Here is a 16,472-nt window from a genome sequence, read left to right as displayed (position 1 = left end):
TTTATTGATGCTTAATGCTCATCTGTACATTAGTATTCTCAAGTGCATTGCCTTGACTCACACACATCATTTTGGTTGAGCCCATTCTTAAGTTGCCTCTTTTACTTGTTGCTCAACCATGTGTTTGTTGCAAGTACTAGGCTTGGTTTCCTATATGCTCACTTGCACTTATTGTAAGTTTCTATTGATTTTGGGGGAGCTATGATCCTATTTTGTGCACTTTGTATCCAAATATAAATATTCTTATGTGTGCACAAATCATAGGGAGCCTCTCTAGTTTCTTTAGAACACTCCTATGCTCATATCATAATATCCTTTTTTTCTTGTGGCTCGTACGATCTTTGGTCTAGTTGGTTCAATTGATATCCTTTGATTGCTTGCTTCAATTGGTATCTTTTGATTGCTTGATTGCTTGCGTCTCTCTTTGTTATGTCCTTGTGGCATATCTTCCTTTAGCAATCTTGGTGCCTCAATATAGTTGGTCTTCCTCCAAGTATTACCGTTGGATATGTGTATTGCATTCCACTCTCTTGTTGAGAAATACACAATTTATATTGGCCTTCTAAGCTTTTCGCCCATTTTGGCAATCGATGCCAATGGGGGAGAAATTTCAGAGAGTTTTGTGGAGAAGTCTTCAGAGTTTTCTCCTTGCTTTGGTTTTGTTCATAAGCATTTGCATCTCATACACATGCATTATTGGTTGTTGCATTGCTTGGTGATGCATAATTCCTTGTATAAACTCTCTTGAAAGTGATTATCATCAATTACCAAAATGGGGGAGATTGAAAGAACATGCGGTGCCCCCATGTTTGGTTTTGGTAATTGATGACAATCTCTATGGACTAATGGTTGCCTTGAGTTATATTTGAAGGTTTTGTCCATAGGCTTTTCTTGGAGTACATGTATTGGTTTCAAGGAGAGTTTGTGTCGACCAAGGTGCTATTCAAGGAATTATCCAAAGATTGGTCATTTGAGAGTTGAGCTTATTGCAAGCATGTCTTGAAGAAGAAGATTGTTTGATCATTCATGTTTACCTTCAAGACATCATCCAAATGAAGAGAGTTGGAAAGAATCAAGGTTGATCAAGACTAAGTCAAGAGTGAATCAAGTTGATCAACACACAAAGCGTACAAGATGTACAGAGGGATCAAGTGATCCCATGGTATGGTAAGGATTGTCCATTACGCTTTGTGTACTAACCCATGGTCTTCGTGAGAGTTCTTTGTGGGGTTAGGTTGCGGTGTGCAAATTCAAGTGAAGCATCACGAAGAGATCAAATGCTTGAAGCTTGTCGTCCATTATGGTGACAATGGACTTGTGAAGATGTGTGGAAGAGTGGCTCACCCATAGTGGAGTATGGGAAGCAATCAACTAGTCTTCATCGAGCCAACGCAATCAAGAAAGGTGGTCCAACTTGAGGGAGTCAAGATCGTCATCATCTAGCTCAAGTGGATCATGTGCAAGGCAAAGGTTTGCCCTTGATAGGTTTTCTATTTTACCGGTCTCATGATGGTAGTTGGGAGACCAGGTTATAGGATCGATTGCCGTACTACCAAGGGGGGCTCTCAAGTGAGTAGCTTGATCGTATCGTTCATCGAGAGCTCAAACCATTCAATCCTTGCATCATGTTTCTTGGTTCTTGTTTGGTTCTCTTTGTGAGTCTTAGAGCTTATGGTCATCTTGATGACAAGCTTGAGTTCATTGAAAACGGAGTTTGCATGCGTCTTCTATGATGTTTTTGGTGTTGGAGGTTTTACCGGTCTTTTCCGAGAAAGGGTTCTCACCTTTTTCTTTTGGGCCTTTTCCCATTTGCTTCTTATTGGTATTTCTTTCAAGATTGTGTTAGCCCTTGTCGCTAGCTTTCCAACAAACTTGGTTTCGTCAAATTCGAATTCTGTTTGTAGAAGTTGTGGTAGTTTTGGTGTTCTGAAAAGGCTGCAGCGGTACTACCGCGGATAGGAGCGGATGTAATTTTTTACTACCGCTCTTGGGAGCGGTACTATCGCTTGGATCAGTACTACCGCGGCTACTTCCGTGGCTACTTCCGCTCGGGACCAAAAACTCGTCACAAGTCCAGCGGTGGTAGGCACGGATGTAATTTTTTAGTACCGCTCGCAAGCAGTAGTACCGCTACCCTTAGCAGTAGTACCGCTACCCCTAGCGGTAGTACCGTGAGGTCAAGCGGTACTACCGCTCCGACGGTTCTTCTGGCGTTTATGCCTCCTCGTTGTTGTGTTTCAAAGGGCTACTACCGCCCTAGCGGTAGTACCGCTCCTTGGAGCGGTAGTACCGCTCGGTGCGGGCTGTGAGCATAACGGTTGGATTTTTCCCCACATATAAAAGGGGGTATTCTTCCCCAATGAACTTTATCCTTTGAGCTCGTATTCTTCCCCCATTGTTGACCTTCTTCAAGCTTGCTAACTCTCAATCCCTCCAATGATTCTTGCTAGTTCTTGAGGGAAAAGAGAGAGGAGATCTAGATCCGCGTTTCCACCAATCACTTTCTCCTCTAAGTGAGGGGAACCCCTTGGATCTAGATCTTGGAGTTCTTCGTGTTCTTCTTTCGTTCTTCCTCTCATTTTCCTCCCTAGCATTACTTGCTTTGGTGGGATTTGGGAGAGAAGGACTTGGGCACTCCGTGTGCCCTTGCCATTGCATTTGGTGCATCGGTTTGAGTTCTCCACGGTGATACGTGGAAGTGAAGTTTGAGAAGCTTATTACTCTTGGGTGTTTGGACACCCTATAGCTTGTTCCTCTTGGGTGCCTTGGCGCCCTAGACGGTTGGTGTTGTTCGGAGCTCAATCATTGTGGTGTAAAGCTCCGGGAAAGCGTCGGGGTCTTCAATTAGGTTGTGGAGATCGCCCCAAGCAATTTGACGGGTTTTGGTGACCGCCCCCAAGGGTTGCCAAAGTGTACGGGTTCGGTGACCGCCCCCAAGGGTTGCCATTTGTACGGGTTCGGTGACCGCCCACAAGGGTCCCTTAGTGGAATCACGGCATCTTACATTGTGCGAGGGCGTGAGGAGATTACGGTGGCCCTAGTGGCTTCTTGGGGAGCATTGTGCCTCCACACCGCTTCAAACGGAGATTACCATCTGCAAGGGTGTGAACTTCGGGATACATCATCGTCTCCGCGTGCCTCGGTTATCTCTTACCCGAGCTCTTTACTTATGCACTTTACCTTGTGATAGCCATATTGTTTCTTGTCATATATCTTGCTATCACCTAGTAGTTTATCTTGCTTAGCCTAAGTTGTTGGTGCACATAGGTGAGCCTAGTTGTTGTAGGTTTTGTGCTTGACAAATTAACCGCTAGATTTATTCCGCATTTGTTCAAGCCTAAACCGTAATTATTTTAAAGCGCCTATTCATCCCCCCCCCTCTAGGCGACATCCACGATCTTTCACTTGTCCTGCTCCTTGGTGACACTGATGTTGTCGTTATTGTTGAGCAACTGGAACCTGTTGACCTTCTGGACACGAGCACTCCTCAAAACTGTAGCACTTAGTGGCATAAGACTAGAGTGGAAGTAGGCACACGCTACTCTCGTGGGCGGACATACGCCGAGTGCAGATTCTGGTAATTCCATGTTGGTGTCTTGGTCTAAACACCTGGAAGGCGTTGACATAGGAACACTTTGGAACATGCTGATGGCACCTGTGTACAGCTTGAAGTGGAGATCACCCAGGCAAACCAATGGGGCGGCCACACGTGGAGCGATTTCGATTGCTGTTGACGCCTCCACAGCGACAGAGACAAGAGTTGTAGCATTGTCCCCTCCTGGGCTCGCGGTCGAGCAGGTGGCGGCCGACGCGTCAACAGAGTACATGTCGCCCAATGTAGAGGTGTGGGTTGGCATTGAGATATCCATGGCCATTGCTTGCACTACCCCTGGCGCTGGAATGATGGTGGTGGAGATGGCATTGTGCGTGTGGGAGTTCGCTGCTGTTGAGCATGCACCCAAGACGTCCAGTGTGGTGGTCGGCGTCGAGGTCGAGGCCGCTGGCTCGAGGCCGACACAGTAGCGCTCGACGGCGTTGATGGTGACCTTGGACGAAGCTGGTGTTGCGGGAGAAGCGGGCGCCGGCACCGACACGATGGCGGCACGGCTTGGGCATTGTGTCGAACATGTGGCGGGCATCCAAGCAGCGTGGACGCTGGCGTCTCTGTTCTCAATTGTCTGGCGCGGCGCATCCTCTTCTTCCTGCTGTTGTTGTTGCTGCGTGAAGGTTGATGCCGATCTCTGAGCAGAGACCACCACGAATGCATCAGAAACAGATGCGTTGTCGTCCGCCAGAGACACAGTTGGGGTTGATGTAGTCGTTGGCGCATGGTCGAGGTACTCGTGGTACCCTGCGCGCGCGGCCCGTAGCGCTTCTGCGACGGCCGCCGACACCTCAGATGCCACCTGCGCCGCGATGGCCGGAATACGGGCGGCAAACTCGGCGCGACGCTTGTTGCTCTGGTCCGCCCACTTGGTGAGGTAGCACTGCTGGTGGTCCTCCGCCAACGCGAACACGTGATCTCGGCTGGCCGCCGAAGCTGATCCGCGTAGCATTGTTGAACAGGCTGGATCGACGCTCTCTGATCCAGGAAATTTGTTTGGCTTGAATTTGGAGAAGTTGGGGAAATTTTTGTACAGCAGAATTTCGTGGCTAAGGATCTATGGCTCTGAATACCAATTGTTAGCAACACACTAGTACAGAGATCAATTGCTCAAGGATTTGAACTACAAGCCATGGATTCACCAAGGTTTAGCTAGTACAGAGGAGGAGGAAGAAGATACATAAGCAGAGGAGGCCGAAGCCGTCCAAATCCTAGCTGAGTAGTCCGTAGCCTGTTCACTTGTATTTGTAGTCGCTGCCTTCCAGCAGCCCAGGCCCAATATGCGCGCCCAATAGTCCAGCCCATGACGAGAGTAGGGGCGGTCGCTAACAAAGAAACAACAAAATTATGGGAGGTTAAGTTTTGGGAGAAGGGCTAGGTGCGGAAGAGTTTTAACTTCTCAGAATGTGAAAAGTTAAGTTTTAAGGGGTCATTTGAGGGTCGCCTCAGAATGTGAACAGAGACGGCGTGGGTTCCTAGTTTTAATTTTTGAGGGATTCCTACATTTATTAAAAGGTCGGAGGAGAAGAGAAGGTAGTAGTATGGATTCTGTGGTAAGTGCAACTGCCGAACAGGAGAATACGATGCGATTGGTAGGCGCCATGCAGGCAAGAAAGAATAAGATAATTGTTCCCGCAAAAAGAAAAACATAATTGTTGGAATACAAAGTTGTGTCTGAGCAATTCCTTGGTTCCAAAATCCATTTTGTTCTCCGAGTATCTGGCCAATCAGTTCACGGCAACAAAAATGTGCCCAAGAGGATCCAACTGCCAATAATCAATCAGTTCTACCACAACGACAGCTGCTTGCCCTTGATACGTACCGAATCCGTTGTCTGAAGCTGAATGATTGTAAGTGGTTGTGACAAGGCATCTTAATGCTCACACCACATTTCTGTTGCTAGTGTTAACAGCTCAAACGGGATGTCCCATCCATCACCCGTCCACTTTTTCGAGATAGGCTTTCGCCCCGCTTTATATGTGAAGCAAATCGCCCACCCACTTAGCTGCAAGAATTAATTCTCGGCGTAGTTCGTTCAGTTCAACTGGTCGATCCATCGTATACTCCTTGCCTTGTCAGAGAAACCTGCCTTAATTTCATCAGTGAACCGGTAGAAGAGAGTGACACACACACACACACACACACACAAGTGCTTCCCATTGGCAGCAGAGATGCATCCATGCATTGGCCTAGCTAATCATTCACACCAGCTAAACAAAGCCTTTGCTGATCTGTGCTGCGCCCCCACAGGAACATCATAATCCTCTTTGACAGGCGTGCTGGTGCCCTGCCTGGACCAGGATGCTCTTTTCTTGCACTATTACTGAAAAAAAAAGGAGCAAAAATCATGCTGCTAATTGTAATCTGCTTGCTTTTCAAGTGTGCCATACACCAATTAGCAGCTGCCAATAATGGGTTTCTACCATGTGGAAGCGTCCTTCACAAAAATTAGCAGCCTCCTATCTTTAAGCCGTGGGTTGAGGCCACAAAACCAATTATTAGCTGCCGCATGATGGAAATAGGGCAGCCCCTGAAACGTGGGGCCGACGGGGCTCCCTCTCCGCCTATAAAACTGGCGCGCGCCTCCCCTCCAACCCATCTCTCTCACGCTCACACACCTCTGTTTCTTCATCGTGCCCGCTACTTCAAAGAAGCAAGCACACGTCCTCCATGGACTCCAAGATGTTGCGCTCCGCGGTCATCGCGGCCGCCGTCGCCGTGTCCACGCTCGCGGGGGTCGCCTACGCCGTCGACCCGCCGGCCGCCGCGCCGGGCCCCGGCGGCCACGCCACCTCCGGCGCCGCCGCCCTGTCGTCGTCGTCGATGGTCGCCGCCGTCCTCTGCCCGGCCGTCGCGCTCCTCTTCGCCAACCTGCGCCACTGATGATGATTAAACAAAGGGAACCATGCTGTCAATTAACCGTCGACGTGCGTCGCGCGGATATCGGTCTCGTTGTATTCTTGTACGTCTTTGCTCCTTTGATTTCCGATGATGATGATTGGTCGGTCCGCGCGCTGTACAACCAATTAATGTGAAATTCTATTCATTCGGTTATTAAGGGTTCATGCCAGCATAATATTCATCCTCATCTTTGCTCAAGCCTCAAGAACATTCTGCCAGGCTGCCTTTCACTTTATTTCCTTGTGATTTCGACGTCTTTGCACCCTCAATCGATCTTGGGTGGGTTCAGTTGGGATATAAAGACTTAAAGAGGGAATGTAAAGCTAAGAAAGCAGCTAAAGAAAACAATGATTGCATGAAAAACAGGATAAAAAGCGTGAAAATATGCAAAGCTAAGAAAGCGGCTGGTTGCCATGCAATGCGATGGCTGTAAAGCAGACGCACATATCCATCAAAAATTCGAAATAGTGCAACCCTGACCTGGCCTTTTCGGTGCTGTTCAACTCATCCCTGAATTCTCTATTCTCCTGTTGCTATTGTTGTTGTTCGAAAAACAAAAACAAATGTCGAGTGCACGCTAGCTAGCTAGTAGTTATGCACATACAAGCAAAGATTGCATGTATAAATTGGCACACTTTGCAGAGTTGGATTAATTTTTCTTTTACCAATAGTAGTCATTTCTGATGCAAAAGGCCGGGGGAATCCCTCATTTTCAAATAAAAACTTTATTAGCCGTTTCAAAATTGTAATCAAGTTCAATTTTGAGCAAGATGCGCTGCAGACAAATTACACAATGCCATTCGGATGGGAAATGGTAACCCACGGCTTAATTTGTTTATCCTGAAGCAAAGGAAAACGCCCATTTTGGGTCACTAGAATACTCTCTGAGAACTAGAAAGGATTGGCTGATAACTTTAAAACAGGTAGATGCATTACCTTGTTGAATTAAGTGGTTTGACTAATGATGCGTAGATGATTTTGCACACGTCCCAACCCATTAAAATATGGTAGAAAACATAAATTATAGAAATAAAAAATCAGAATATTATTAAAGCAAAAAAATAACAGTACTTAAAATCATGCAGCATTCTGAAAAAATAAAATGAAATAAATTCTACACAAGTTACCCAAAAACATGTGAAATGGCTAATGTTTTTAGGAAAAGGTCATAATATTATTAAAAAACAATTAACTAAAAGAAAACTAACACCAAATTTTTCTACTGTCGTGAATGTTTCTGAATGTTTGTATCCTTTACATTTTCTTAGGATCTTGAATTACCTGGATTTTCTAAGTTCTTAAGCAAAGTTGTAATGTAGTTTTCCTATTTTTTTTATTTCCTAAGAAATAATTATTACACGAACCATCAATTTTGAGCCAGCTTTCAAAGTTGATGGTCAAATTTGTCTTACTTTAGAAACTATAGATCAAAACACGACTTAGCTTATAGTTGAGGAAATGAACTAAAGAGGGAGGAAATGAAATATACATTTTCTAGAGCAACTTTCTGTTAGACTATTAAGATGGTGGTTGTTAACCACAGCCCACAAGGGATCAAAGGTTAGGTTTGGTGTCATGTATGTCTCATTATGACAGAATATTATTTTACGAGTAGGCCACTTTCTCGTCGAAAGTAAGGCGCCTATGGTGTGGTCGATAATCTTGAACCTCCCTGCCATGTTAATGTTCATGTACAACTTGGGGTAATCTAGAAGAAGAGATGATTGTTTGAATGTTTTCAGCATTATGGTGATTCTTCATCTGATATGTCTTATTTTGCATGGAATGGTAACATGCTTCTTGCTATACTAAGGTGCACATACTTTTTTTTATCTGTTGCGATTTAATCAAATAAGTTATTCCTGTTATTTCCATACGACCCGAAGAAAAGGAACATTTTCTTAATCTCCAATATCCTTGAGAGGATTTATTGAGTGGCATAATATTGAGTAGGTACTTGAGTATTTCCACAATATTACATTGAAACAAAATGAGTAACTACATCTCTACAATACAAATTGCTAAGGAGTAACAACATGTTTATAAGAAAATTTGCAGCCAATGCAGACTACCAAGTATAATTTACAAGTATGTTGACAATGTCAACACCAACTTCGAGATGTGCGAGCACGCGTTCATCGGCGAGTAGCTCTGGCGTGAAGAGCTTTTTCCAGCCGGTGCACCATGCGGTGGCCTCCCCAAACGAGGGCTTTGTGGCGTGCAACCAATGTCGCAGCGCACTTTTCCATTTGTCGAAAAACAACTCGGCTTCTAGGATAAATACCATGTCTTCAACATGCACGAGAGGTGCCCATAGCATCAGCGTGCAGAACGAGGAGTCGATTTGCTTTGGCGGTGTGATCCTCAGGTTCCGTGTGAATTGTGCCAGCTTCGGTAAGATGTGGCGTCGGCTGAAGGTATCCCATTGCGTTGGGTCAAGGTATCCCTTCCATGGCGAGACGATGTCGTAGCCGCCATTGCTTATCTTGCTTTCGACAATGTCATAGAGACTCTCCGGTAAGTGGTCGATGAGAGGAATCAATGGGTGAAGCCAGTGGTGACAGTCCGGATCCCACGATGGCATCCACTCTCGCGCATCCATGGCCATCCTCGGCATGATCACCTTCTCAATGATGTACCGCAAGGTGGAGGATGGCAGTGTGGCCTTCCACAACCCTAGCGCACGGTTCTCCTGGATCACCTTCTTGGACTTGACGATCGCCGCCAATGCGTCCGCCGTCTCCACGCTATCGTCCCCTTGAAGAGCCATGTCATGCAGCAATGAGAGGATCTTTTCGTAGCACTCTACTTCAAGACGCAGGGCTCGTGAAAGACCCTTCCACGTATGCCACTCCTCTTCCACATGTGGCAACGGCGGAACGTATAGGCCATTGTCATGTGGTTTCTCACAATGACCGATGCCAGCTTTTGGAGACCGCACGGTGAATTGTATAGGCACGATGATCCCTTGCCCATGTGCACCGAGACCTGAGCCTTCTCGATAGTTCCAACGTCGCATCATCTTCGCCACTGCGAGGCTAGGGAATGCGAGGTTGCCTGACATATCATGTTCAAGTAGCGCCATGCCTAGCAAGCAAACAGACGACTGGCAAACAAAAAGTTTGCCAAAGATGAGTGTTTCTTAATGTGAGACAAGGCTTCAGGTTAGAGCGATATTTCACACTTTGTTCTTTTGTGTTGATTAAGTACAAGAGTGTTTTTTTTTCTCAAAAACACATAAGAGTTTTGTGCAATATTTCGTTAAGAGAGAGAGAATTAGAGTTTTGTTACAGCACCACAGCGACACCGGCAACAGAGAACCTGCAGGCGCTACCCCGTTGCCTTTTATGCTTTAAGAGTAAGAATGTATTTATTTATTTAGTAACAGTAAGAATTTATTTATTTCTTTTACACCCTGAGCGTGAATGTTGACTCTTTTTATGTTGACTCCTTAAGAGTAAGAATGTATTTATTTATTATGCCCTTTATGCCTTTTGCAAGGACTGGTCCAACAATTGTATATAAAATTGTTTATTTAAATCATCTATAAGATTTTAGTCTTGCATATGTTACATGTAAAGAAGAAAATTGATGGGAGAGTGAATCATTGCCAACCCATACCTTTTATAAGTATATACAAGAAAGATATTTTTCTTTTAGGCAAAGAAAGGAAGATATTATTGGATTGATCAAGTGAGGAAAACAACGTGAGTACATGGACACCTGTCCCACGCGTAAGCAAAAAAGCAGAAAAGGGCCTTGAAGAAATAAAAATCTGTGGATCTGAATTCACGGCAGCACATCTCATGGACTCTCCTGAGCGCTTAGTGAGAGTTGTCTACGCTGTACTCCCTCCGTAAACAATTAGTGATCTAAATGCTCTTATATTTTTTTACAGAGAGAGTAATTTCTTAAAAGAAAGACGATAGACCATAGATGACGTCAACCACAAATTTATATATCCATCAGCAGTGTGTCGCCTGATAAGCCTACGCATGGCATCATCGGATGCTCCAAATTGTAACTATGGATGAAGTTTACAGCAGCTGGTAGCCAGCAGGGGATAGACAAATTACTGAAGACCACCCTGGTAAATCCATCTTAACTTAAGTATTATTACCGTCATTTGCCAGTGCAAGCAGAGGGCAAACCCACACGCCCACCTGTACTGGAGCACACTACTTGGCACCAGTTTGACACAGCGAGATGCATATGTTCTCAAATGGTATCAACATGAGGTCAGGGCCTTTGGGCACAAGATGATATAGCCAACGCTCTCTTCTGTAAAAAACAGAGCCATGCACGGAAATAACCCGCAGCCGCTCCGTGTTCTTCCTGTGCGGTTTCCCGATCTCCGAAAGCCGCGGGCGCGAGAAGCGGTCAGCCCCAATGTTCATTCCATCTGGGAGAGGTTAATTTGCAATCTTTGGTTCGGCTACTGGATCTGTGGCGGTGTTTGTGTGTATTCTTCTTTCTAACTGCTCGGCTGCTCAGGCTCGACGACGGTCGTACCATTACTCTTCCGACTCGCTGTCCATGTCGTGCATCGCTTTCAGTCCCCTGGGCCGCTGCGAAATCGAGCAAGAAGAACGTCGGTCAGGCAGTTCATTTCTACCTAGTGCGTGAGTGATGCAGGGTTTACAGGACCAGAGATGATAACATGTTATGCTAGCCTTTGCTCACCTTCTTGGAGACCTTCTTCTCTCGTACTTCGTATCTTTCCAGAGTCAGGTCGCATAGCCATGTTCCAGGGCATACAAACTGCCAAAGATGGACAAACAAACATCAGGTCAGAACTGCAGAATCCGTGACACGGTTTCAACAACAAAAAAACATATGAACAAAACTGTAGACATTAGTAATATCCTAAAAAAATTGGCGCCAACTGTTTTCTAAAGCTAAACTCTAAGTATCTTTCCTTCTACAAAAGCTTCAAGTGTCTAAAAAGAAACCTTAACTCCAAAGCATGCTTCAACCACAAGCACAAGGACTAATTATTGCTCCACTGTATAGAATTCAGAAATGGAGTTCAACAGAGATAAGATAAGATAAAATGGTAATTACTTTGGCTGCTTCAAAGAAAGAAGGAGATTAAGATTAAACAGTAGGAACAACACAACACATGGAGCACTGAATGCTTCCAAACAGTCTTATATTTGCTTCAGACAGAAGCATGTTGTGGCATTATGGACGCCTCTTGGCAATCAAGTTAATTAAATCTCATGTATAATCAATGAGGCGTACATGGAATCTTTTGCTATTTTATTTGCACGTCTCCTTTGGCCAAGGGACAAGGCAGGCATCGTGAACAGAGATGGCCATATGCTCCATGTGATCGCATGCCCTGTCTCTATTAAAAGTGCCTATTCAAATGTGTTTACTCCGTGGTACGCTCTTGGTTTTCTTATCTTGCATTTAAGTTTGGAACCATTAGTAGTACTGCTGTGCAATTTTTAATACTACTGGAATCTCTGTGCAACAAGCAAGGAAACCAATTTATTTACTATCTATAAGAAGATAAGAATCCTATGCACCGTCAAAAGAAGACGAGAGAAGAATCCTAAGTGAAATGATTGACAGTTAAAAGTTTGGGAGCTGAGGAGAAAGTTTCATACATTGACAGTCCTCTGGATGGCTTTGACTCTCTTCTTGGGCCTCTGAGGCAGCTTGGACCCCTTGAACACCAAGAAGTCTTCTTCCTTCTCTTTGTTCGTCAGGGAGACTGCAAAGTTTGGCCAGATCGACCCTTCACTCCCTGACGACGAGCCCTTCTTGTCATCGAGAGAGGTCGGAGGCACCGCGTTGTTGTCGTTGTTTCCCTTGGCAGAGCGCTCCCTGACTGGGGATGTAACCGTGCGGATCGTGTTGTTCTGCTGCTGCTGTGATGGCGGCCTCATTGCTCCAGACTCCTCAGGATTCCTGCCAATTTGGTAGCACTAAGGATTAATAAAGATAATAAAGAAATTGCAATGTTACAATGATAACATAAAGAGGAGAACAAACTGTAATGTCTAGACTGGTGAATTATTTAGATGTTCTTTTTGTGAATTTGGAATGGTTGTGGCTAACCATTTTGAATTTTAAACATTTATTTGAACTGCGTCATAAGTAAGCTCTAAAAATAGAAGGAACACATTGAGCAACAAAATTGTTCATTCATTTCTCTTGATGGGAAAAGTGTTTGCAGCTAATAACACGGATGAGATACAGTTTATGAAAATTGTAGCTATTCACTGAGTACGTTATAATCCTATATCAAAATTTCATGTGTATAGTCTTATAATTCAGCAAAAATGCAAAAGGGCAAAAGGTAATGTAATTATGTGCTTACAGACAGAAATCTATTCAATTGATTATTCAAAAAAAAACTATTCAAATTGTGGTCACAATGAGAATTGGGTACATAAACATACATGACCGCAAAATTTATGACTGCAAATCATGCATCAATGCCGAAACATGGGGAGAGTGGGGACTGCAAAATTTCATGATTCACACACATTTAGGGAAATGGGATAGCAAGCAAACAATAACTTTGACCTCAATCCAGCAAATACAAGAAACAAAATTGAAAAGGCGAAGAACAATGAATGAACAAGCTGTCACCATCACCATCCACTATACGTGTGGTGGTGACTGATTTGAGATAAATATGGTGTTTTCTTTCTCGGGCTAAAATTAGGCAGCAGTAAAATAGCCGATACAAAGTATGTGGCCATCCAAACACACATGCTGACAAGCTATTGCCATCAACAACTTAAATGAGAACCTCATCGCTCACAGCTTTCACGAACAATCCCAATAATGAAGCAGATCAAAATCGAAGATTCACGGATCAGGTCCATCTGAGAAGACAACTAGCAGAGCTTGAATTGAGCTTTAATCAGCTGGATTGACCAGACAAGTACCAGTCTGCTGGTGCTCCCAATTTTAGCCTAGCAAAAATCTGATTCTCCTGGCCTTCAAAGGGGCTAAGTTGAGCCACAAGAGAAAACAGCATGTAATCCCACTGTAAATAATTCAAGATTAGTACTGCTTGCCCCAAGGATATCGATCAAGGTTCAAATGGAGAAAACCTCAAGAACACCCAGGGCTTCATATCCTCTTGGACAATCCAGCAACACTTGACCAGGATAACTTGAAAGAGAAAAAAGCAGGATCACCCCATCATCTTTTGGAAGAACAGAAGGTTGGCCCAATGACAACAACATCGGCCAACCAACATCAATCATGTTGCCCCAAAACCAAAACCAAAAACCAATCATCGCATCGCCTACCATTCGGAATCACCAACTCCGCTACGGATATCGGTCATTCGGGTAAAGAACAGATCCACATTTGAATTTAAAAGTAAATCGGATCAAACGCAACCGAAACTTTCTGACGCTCCAAGTCACGTGCCCAGACACGGACATCACGTGATACCCAGCTGCTCTTTCAACCCAACGTCCCAACCCATGGAGGATTCTGAATGTCATCGCTAACCAACACGCGCAGTCAGAGAGTACAGTCAGAGGGAGGGAGAAAATGCTGAAGAACAGCGGCAGGGGGAGAGACGGACCTGATGGCGCGGTGGTGGGCGTGGCCGGGCGGGTGGTGCTGCGCGGCCGCCGTGGCTGCGGCGGCGGCGCGGCGCTGTCCTACCGCGGCCTTCTCGGCGGCCGCCGTGGCCGCGGCCTCGACGTCGCGTCGCTGCACCTTGACGCAGCGCAGGCGCTTCCGGTTTCCCCACTGCAGCAGCAGGTCGCGCTCCGCCGCCGTGCCACCGCCAGCGCCCCCGCCGCCGCCGCCGCGCGCGGAGCCTCGCGTCTGGTAGTTCTTCCTCGACTCCCTCTCCATCGCCGTGCTGCACGAAAGATGGAACCAAAAAAATTTCAGTCAGATTGAACGAACGAACAGGTTGAGTTGGGGAATTTCTCTACTTGGAAGACCAAAACATGGACACGAGATGGGATGAAATCTAAAGACTCAGCTCAATTATTTTGTGATGGCCGATCAAACCAACCAAATAAAGTTGAAGGATACTGAATAATGCAGAGGGTAAAAAGGGGAAGATGAAGAATTCATCGCGGAGCAGGAGCTAAAAAATCAGTCGAATTGAAATGAACATGAGGGCTTGGGGGATTTTGTCTGCTTGATCTAACTGGGAGACCGAAACATCGAGAGAACGCTCAGATTCAACTCCATTCACTGGATTTAAATTCTCAGTCAAATTGTGTTGAAATGAACAGGAGAAGTTTGGGGAATTTTGCCTACTTGATTGATCCAACTGGAAGGCCAGAACATCGAAAGAACAAGGGATGAACACTTAGATTCAACTCAATTCACTGGATTTTAGTGGCCGATCAGATTAACCCAACAAGGCTTCAGCCTTTGCGAGTTGTGCGTGGGGAAAAAAGGTGAGCTTCTTGCTTTCAGATCGAACCGGCGTAAAACCAGGGAAGTTACCAGATCAAATCCAAAAACAAGTGCCTGGAAATTCAGCTCAATTCAACTCATTTACACCGAACAAATCAAATAACTGAAAGGACAGAAGAATAGAACGAATCGAAGGGGTGATTCTAAAGTGAAAATTGCGGTTCCGCAAATTCTAGATATGATGGAAACCCAAAAGAAAATCGAACACAACACACCAATCGGAAGCAGAGGGAAAATTTAAGGCTAAAATGTGCCGGCTTGACGATAGTATAGTATACAAGAAAAGGGGGGGAAACTGAAGGAGATGAGCCAAATTCCGAACCACCACCAGCACGCAACCTAAACAACGCCCGATTTGAGCTCTCTTTTGCCGATCGAACTAGTGTGAAGAACACCAGATGGCACGGATGATACTACGTACTAATCATCTACAACCTGCGGAACAGGCGGTGAAATTATGTCGGCGAAATCGCCCGATCCTTGCCGAGTACTGCCTCCCAATCGCGCGAATCCCAGGTCAAGTCGGGCCAGATTATGCTCAATCGCAGGCGCGCAACTCGACGCGGCCCATGCCGTAATGCGGCTCCGCGGATTTGATCCAGATAACCGATTGCTACTTCACCCGAGCTCGATTCAAATCATCCGCTGCAGATTACCCCTCAGTTCACCCGGACCAGGAAACGCAGGGGAACCGGACGAATCACAGCACGGAGGACATCCAACAAAAGTAGAATTCAGGAAATCCCCGGAGAAGAGAGAGAGGGAACTGGATCTTTCAGATCAAACCACCGAACCAAGGAAACCAAGAATCCAACCAAATCAAAAACTAAAACTCAGAGAGAAATCACAGAAAAAAAATCCAACCAAAAGCTTCACCGGAGCGCAAACCGTCCGAGTCCACTTTCCCCACAGAAACCGCCCCGGGGCATACAAATGGGCAAGGAAAGAACCGCAGATGATCAGACGGGATGGGCCAGTACCTATGAAAGATCGCCGCCTTTCTTAGTGCTCCAATCCAATCCGCAGCCGAATTCCCTCGCTCCTCCCCTCCCCCTCGAGACGCCGGGCCGGAAGTGCGGATTGATCTCAGGCTGGGACGAGCAGTGGGATTAATCGGAGAATTCGGAACAGCTTTTGTGTGCCTCCTCTACGGGATTGTTCTTCCCCTCTACAAGGCAAAGCCAGCGAGAGGAGGAAGAAGAAGGCTCCCTCTGTTTTATATGCGCTCTACCTCACCCACTTCTGGATCCCTCGGGCACACCAAAACCGGATCCGGGGCGCCCCCGGCCGTCGGTGCGGGGATGGAGGGTCCGGATCGGCCAGGCCCGTCGCCGTCCCGCTCCCCCGCACCGCTGGCTGGCTGGTCTGCAGTGTTTTTGCTCCGCTCCACACACGCGGTTGATGCCGCCAACGAGCCGTGGGCTGGGTCTAGCTCTGGCAAAGGGCATGCTGCTCTGTTTCAAAAAAAAAAAAATCTGTTTTAAAAAAATCTCTTCTAGGAAAAACTGTTTCTTTGCCTAAGAAAAAGGAATGACTATGTATGCCCCTC

General features: G+C 45.8%; 2 protein-coding genes across 2 annotated transcripts; both read right to left on the bottom strand.

Annotated features, from left to right (window-relative positions):
- Nucleotides 1-8,573: 8,573 nt before the first annotated feature.
- On the bottom strand, nucleotides 8,574-9,647 carry LOC119328464 (septin and tuftelin-interacting protein 1 homolog 1-like). The gene has a single exon (XM_037601471.1). The coding sequence runs from the start codon at nucleotides 9,588-9,590 to the stop codon at nucleotides 8,574-8,576; it is 1,017 nt and encodes a 338-aa protein (XP_037457368.1). The 5' UTR covers nucleotides 9,591-9,647.
- Nucleotides 9,648-10,442: 795 nt separating this feature from the next.
- LOC119289142 lies at nucleotides 10,443-16,139 on the bottom strand. The gene is made up of 5 exons (XM_037568550.1): nucleotides 15,904-16,139; nucleotides 14,067-14,351; nucleotides 12,121-12,424; nucleotides 11,189-11,266; nucleotides 10,443-11,073 (listed from the first exon to the last, which is right to left on the bottom strand). Exons 2-5 carry the CDS (start codon nucleotides 14,342-14,344, stop codon nucleotides 11,020-11,022), a joined length of 714 nt encoding a protein of 237 aa, XP_037424447.1. The 5' UTR covers nucleotides 14,345-14,351; nucleotides 15,904-16,139; the 3' UTR covers nucleotides 10,443-11,019.
- Between the last annotated feature and the right edge of the window lie 333 nt (nucleotides 16,140-16,472).

Source organism: Triticum dicoccoides, chromosome 1A (assembly GCF_002162155.2).
Source record: "Triticum dicoccoides isolate Atlit2015 ecotype Zavitan chromosome 1A, WEW_v2.0, whole genome shotgun sequence".
In the NCBI taxonomy this organism is placed as follows: domain Eukaryota; kingdom Viridiplantae; phylum Streptophyta; class Magnoliopsida; order Poales; family Poaceae; genus Triticum; species Triticum dicoccoides.
This window is presented reverse-complemented; position numbering and strand designations above follow the sequence as displayed.

Coding starts and splice junctions, on each gene's coding strand:
- LOC119328464 (XM_037601471.1), bottom strand. CDS start 9,590: ATGGCGCTACTTGAACATGATATGTCAGGCAACCTCGCATTCCCTAGC.
- LOC119289142 (XM_037568550.1), bottom strand. CDS start 14,344: ATGGAGAGGGAGTCGAGGAAGAACTACCAGACGCGAGGCTCCGCGCGC. Junction 12,425..14,066: donor GCCCACCACCGCGCCATCAG/GTCCGTCTCTCC, acceptor CCAAATTGGCAG/GAATCCTGAGGAGTCTGGAG. Junction 11,267..12,120: donor CCATCCAGAGGACTGTCAAT/GTATGAAACTTT, acceptor CATCTTTGGCAG/TTTGTATGCCCTGGAACATG.